At 42.1% G+C, this 6,000-nt stretch overlaps 1 protein-coding gene across 1 annotated transcript in view; it reads right to left on the bottom strand.

The window, feature by feature from the left end:
* Positions 1 to 6,000, bottom strand: part of T265_02321 (hypothetical protein) — a gene marked incomplete at both ends in the record, with an annotated part of 104,419 nt that overhangs the window by 14,691 nt on the left and 83,728 nt on the right. Inside the window, 4 exons of the mRNA XM_009166535.1 lie at positions 711 to 901; positions 1,541 to 1,705; positions 4,481 to 4,762; positions 4,864 to 5,067. Coding sequence (XP_009164799.1) covers positions 711 to 901; positions 1,541 to 1,705; positions 4,481 to 4,762; positions 4,864 to 5,067 — 842 coding nt within the window. The remainder of the gene's footprint in view (positions 1 to 710; positions 902 to 1,540; positions 1,706 to 4,480; positions 4,763 to 4,863; positions 5,068 to 6,000) is intronic.

Raw genomic sequence — 6,000 nt, 5'->3', positions numbered from 1 at the left:
TATTCCCAATGTTTCGGATGCAGCCCAATAGGCATCCGTAAAAATAACTTAAACGGTTATTAACAATGACATCTAGTTGAACGCACTCGGATTTAGTCGTTGGTCAGGTGATTTTGATAGGTTAACCGGACGTACCAACCGTGTCATCGTTAGAAGAGGCATCATCAGTTGACGTCCGGTATGTATTTCGTCCTATCCAACCATATACTAACAATATTACGTAGTAAGGTAACGAGCCGTTTGCAAGCCAACTGCCATTCTCGACCAACCGTTCAACCGCTATATATGCGATTACCAACGAAGGCCACGGCTTTATAGGACCATTGAGTAGTACCACAGTCGTAGGTGGGGATTATAAAGGCACACCAAAAAGCGAATGCATTGGCGTGTTGAAACATCTGGTACTGCATTGAATAAATAAAAGGAGAGCTGGAATTCCACCTAATCAATGTACTTCGTGTTGAACATTTATTCGAATTTAAGAAAGCGTTCATTTCCCTCCATATCTCTCACCTACCAGACAATAGCATATACAGTTAGGCTGCAGACGTTTTGCTGAGGAATCCTCACCCAGGAAGGACCTGAAAGGGTAAACTAGCTGTGTAGCATTCATTTCGGTTTCAGAGACCAATACTTCTACTAATTCGGTGCTTTTTGGCTGGCTGTTGTTGTTCGAATTCAAGGCAATCAAAGAAGCAGTCTACACTCACCACACAGTCAATGCCTGCTCTGCTTGGTCCTTCTATTGCGATAGCTAACGTTCCGGCACCCGCCTCCCGCGTGTAGATTGTGAATTCATTAATGGCATTTGTGAAGCCTCGTTGTAGATTAGGACCAGTTGCGCGCACTTTATGAGCCACACCATCAGTAATAGGTCCAACAGTAAATTGGAAAGGGCTACCTGGAAATTGTAAGTCGAAGAAAGTATATTCTTCAGATAGAAATTCTATTCTAAGATGACTTAGCAAAGTAGTGACCAATAAGGACCAGTATTACCTTAAAATTTACATAAGCTTTTTCGACCAAAATTTCCATTATTGGAAAGTTGGTGGCAGTTTGCCTGCCAAGACAAAACTATCGTGCCCGAGACCAAACTAGTTGACGTACAGAGCTGCTGCTGACACAAACTATATAGCAAATCTCAAAATGAGCATATAACTGGTGGAGGAAGATGCCGACTAATTAAATGATGGAGAAAAACTCTCATTAATAGAAGTTCCTTCCGCGGGATCAAAATGCGCAGTCCAATATTTCCAGTGTAGAACCTCTGTCTCACTTACTTGCAGGTTAAGTCACATGCTTTATCCAGTGGAAACTAGAGGCCACAAAATCACTTGGTGATGACTTTTTGTCGCCTAGAAATGAGGTCAGCCCAGTGCTTTTAAACGTTTTGAATCGGTCACTCCTTTCCGCAGGAAGCTATTGTACAACATATCATTTGTTTCCAAGTAGAATCAATAGACGCGAATAAAGGTATCGATTAATTGTGGACAGATGTGTATGAAAATGGCACCAGTAAGCTCACATCAGAATAACTCACCGGCAATATTGATTCCTCTATGTTTCACGCTGACCAAATGTTCTCCCATTTCCTGTGGAACGAATTTGATGTTGTAATGATCGGCGTCCACCTGAACTATCTCACATGGATAGGTGTCTCCTGAAGGAGCGGTGACCGATGCAGTCATGTCCCGTAAAGTTGTGTCTGTGTGACCACAAAGGGAATTGAAAATACTTGGTGATGCAAGCGATGCATAAAACAGTTAACACACAAACGTCAACTAGATGAAAGGGAATGAAAGTGAAACCAAACCACCTGGAATTCATTATTTATCCTTTAAAAGTAGCTTAGATATCAATTACCTGATGATACACCGCCTAACCGAGAGGCCTTTCTATTGGTTACAGGGAAGCCGATGGGGAACATAGTAAGGGTATGGTTTTCGAAAAGACAGCAAACCACTTACTACGGCCATTATTAACAGCAACGCCAGCGATGAAATTACTATTTTACTGCCGGTCTTCGTGATTGAGTGGCGTGGGGCAAAAGAGACCATGCGCTCATGTCACTTGCTTCACGACGTGAGACAGCCCCAAGGAAATATATATTGATGTAACCACATTACAGATCGCTGCCTCGAAAGTTACTTTTAAAGGAAGATGAATCACATCAGCGTGATTCTACACCCAAGGTTATGCTAGGACATTTACCAATGCTATGTTTACTCGAGTGCAACACGCAAAACTAACCTTGCCTCCAAGTCACATGAAGATTCTTCATTATTAAAATATGCTTATTGAAGTCGGACGAAAATCAATTCGCCACGAACATCTCGGATACGTGGCTCTGTCACTAATATATGTGACACGTGAGAAACTAGGATGGAATTTGTCGGCAGGTTCATATATACGTCTTCATAGGACTTAAGGACCAATCCCCGACTGACCAGTGCGCGCTTGAGATGTCGCTGAAATCTAGTAAGGTATGAACGCGGCTGACGACTGACAGTCCTGTTCGAAGCAGGACATTTACAACAAATTCCTCTAGGGTAATATGAGGCAAACGAACTCGGGGAGCACTAGCAATTAAGATCGCAGCCTTCGGAAGAATTCTAGTCACCAGAATAAGGAACCACGAGAAAAAGAAGACTCATATACATACGTCTTCATTTTGAGTTGGACGAATCATGAAAACTACAAACAGTTGTGCGAGAGTTATATCTTGTCTGAGTAGCGTGTGAAGTATTGTCGGCTCTAGTGCTATCTAAAGTGTAATACCTTATGTATTGTGCGATGAACAGTTGTTGGTGTTGTTGGATAAAACATGGGCGTGAATGTCTGTCCCTCCTAAGAACAACCGCAGTTTTAATGTTTAGGTTATTTTATCTTCGTTGTATGCAGTTGTATGTATAAAGTTCGTCAAGTTACTTCAGATGTTACAGGGCAAGCTGCTTTGTGCTGTTTTCACTGCTCTGACTTCACACCTGTCATGATATTGCATAGTAGCGTACTATATCCTTGTCAAGAGAAAGAAATTCATGCAGTATTGGGATTTCTGTACTGTGCGCCTCTTCGAGGCAACAAACCTATCAGCTAGTTGATTGAATGAAAATGACAATACCATAATTCAGGGGCATGGGCCGGTATTCGTCAGTTGAGTGTCCCGCCAAATCGCAGGTGTTGTCTCTACACTGTTGTGGTACTGATGAACACCGTACTACTAAGCAGACAAATATACATAAGCAGAATGTGTTGGTAGCAAACAATTGCATTCCTCGATTAAAGCGATGGAGAGGGTGAATAAAGAACCTCAGCAGGCTCCCGTAATCTGCAGCTCTTTTTTGTCGTTTTCTGGCAATTTCCATCTGTATAGTTTTATTACAGCTAATCGTTCTATCACCTCGGGGTGCTGTTAAATACTCAGACTTTTTCGTGCCTTTCAACAAGATGTGTTACTGATCCCTCACTCTATTTAACACAAACATCGAAAAATGATGCATAAAATGGACAGTTAAGTAATTCGGTTCGGATTCGTCATTACCACTCCCGCGTTTCTTCTCACTGTTTGTATTTGTCCACTTGGGAACGGGGGAGCAGTCTGACGTAGAATCGAGCGTAGGCGGACGGGACAGGACTTCAGTCGTCTGTTCATTTGGTTACGAGATACGTGACCAAATGAGTCATAGTTCAGGAGGTCGCGAGCATTATAAAGATCCCTATGTCATTTTAATTCCTTAGTAGGGGGTAATTGGAAAATACCCTCTGGAGTGCAAAAACTGACAAAGGTTATCCTGAAGAAAGTTACTGAGAATGTATAAAATGTTTAAAAACTAGTATGTTTCCATGTCCGGTTTGAGAGAACAGCAGCGACCGCAAGGTATCTGTTCCGCCCAAGGGGAAACGCCCCGTTAATAATACATTCTAATCCTCCCAAAGGTGTTTCCTCGTCACGGAATATGTGTGAGAAAACTAATCATCGTGACCGAAGGACTGTATAGGAGTATGTCACGCAAAACAACGCTACATCCACACTTATTAGGAAGCAGTGTTGACAGCGGTGAGGTAAATTTTTCTAAACCAATGAGCAAGACATGTCGCTGTTTCTGTTTCAAAAAGTACCAGGGACTTCCAACGGTGTCTTATTTGAATTTATTAAGATACATTCAACAACACTTGAAAGTTGAACAAAATGGATTTTAGTGGAAGTGTGGTCACAATTATTCCTGTGACAATCATGGTTCAAGAAGACCGAAATGATAATGCATACGGTCAAATTGTTTAGACGTATATTGTGCTATCATAAGAATAAGCGAGACTACCCACTGGTGAGCGAAAGTTGACAGTGTAAAAATGCGTTCAGAATGCTTATGCGTAATGATAGAGAACAGAACACTCATTACCCTAAATCACGAAAATAAAGACTTGAAAAGCTTTAGGAGCCCCATACGAAACCGAAATAGCCCGGATAAGGATCACTTACCAGCAACTCGCAAACTAAGTTCGCAACGGCTTCCAACGGTAGTCACAGTTGAGGCTTCGCGACGTCTGGTTATACGCTCTGTTACGCGAGACAGAGATTTCCCACCAACATCCACAGTGAAAGGACTGTTGGGGACATGCACGTCGGCATATTTCACGTTGATAATATACATGCCCGGTTCAGTTGGCAGGTACATGACTGAGCAGGTGCCGTCATGATTGTCTTGACAGTCTATCTCCGCTTTGCTTGGCCCTTCAATAGAAAGGCTCAAACCTGCGTAACCTTAACCGTCAGTAGAAAAAAAGCAGGAGAGTAAGTTTAGTAAACCGGATAAATAGTGCTGGAAAGCCTTTGAATCGATCGTTTTTAAAAGGTACACTTACCCGCGTCCCTGGTGTCAACAGTGAAATGGTTAGGTTGATTTGCTACGCCAGATATCAGCCCAGGACCAGTGACACGCACACGCCTCGGGTCACCGATTTCTTTCTCTGATATTCGAATACGGAATGGACTGTTCGTTATGTGCTCTCCTGCCTGATATACGCTGATCAAATGCTCACCAATTTCCCTCGGTGTAAATGATATCCCTATCAAAATGGAACAAACCAAAAAGAAACATTATCTTGGAAATTGATATGAGCAACAGTACAGCTTCATTTCATTTCCATCACTATTTACTGAGTGCAGTGCGTTGTTTACGAGTTTAGCAGATTAGGTATTTTCATTAAATTATTCAGTCCTAACAACATAAGGGCTGAGGCGAATGTCGTCCAAACATGTCCTGACGCTTGATGGAATGTCGCTAATGGAGATCTGAGCCAAGACAGTTCGCGGGCAAAACTCCACGATTAAGTTGAAGTGACAAAAGGACAGAAGTTACTTTTCTATTCTGACCTTACAATGAAGCTTTTAATCGACACATTGGGTGCAAAATTTATCTTAGGATGTTGAATGCCAATTACGGGTCTTTGAAATATGGAAAGTTGGTTACAATTAAAGGAACAGCCCTACTTACAAGTAACCACTTACAGGGTGTAGCTCAAATTTGTTGAATGATACAGGTACCGAAAATAGGGTGAAAGGCGTCCATACCACAAAATGCAGATTTCCTCTGATTTACTTTTGCACAACACCTGCCACATACGGCAAAATAGTGTCGTGCAACCACGCCATTCAAATCGACGCAAAACCCCGATAAATGAAGGATAATTTAGGCTTCTCAACTTACGAAATCAATGCTCATAAACGTCATAGTAGGCATCGCTGCAAAGATTGTCATGTTCAACAGACAACGATAAAATTAATAAGGGGTACCACTAATACCCCAAGGTCATAAACGCATTCAGACACAACCTTTCATTCCAGAGAAAGCACCACTTTGGCATTTGGACAAGTGTAGAGCCAGTAATTAACTTACATTTGCGCACAAGTCAGCTGGAGGATGGTCATGCACCAGCAAAATAATACTACGGTGAAGCAGTCACAACATTGGCTGCCATAGGTCTAGATGATGGAGGTGT

Source organism: Opisthorchis viverrini, assembly GCF_000715545.1.
Source record: "Opisthorchis viverrini unplaced genomic scaffold opera_v5_28, whole genome shotgun sequence".
Taxonomy (NCBI): Eukaryota; Metazoa; Platyhelminthes; class Trematoda; order Opisthorchiida; family Opisthorchiidae; genus Opisthorchis; species Opisthorchis viverrini.
Note: the sequence above shows the minus strand (reverse complement) of the source record. Positions and strands in the feature narration are given on the sequence as shown.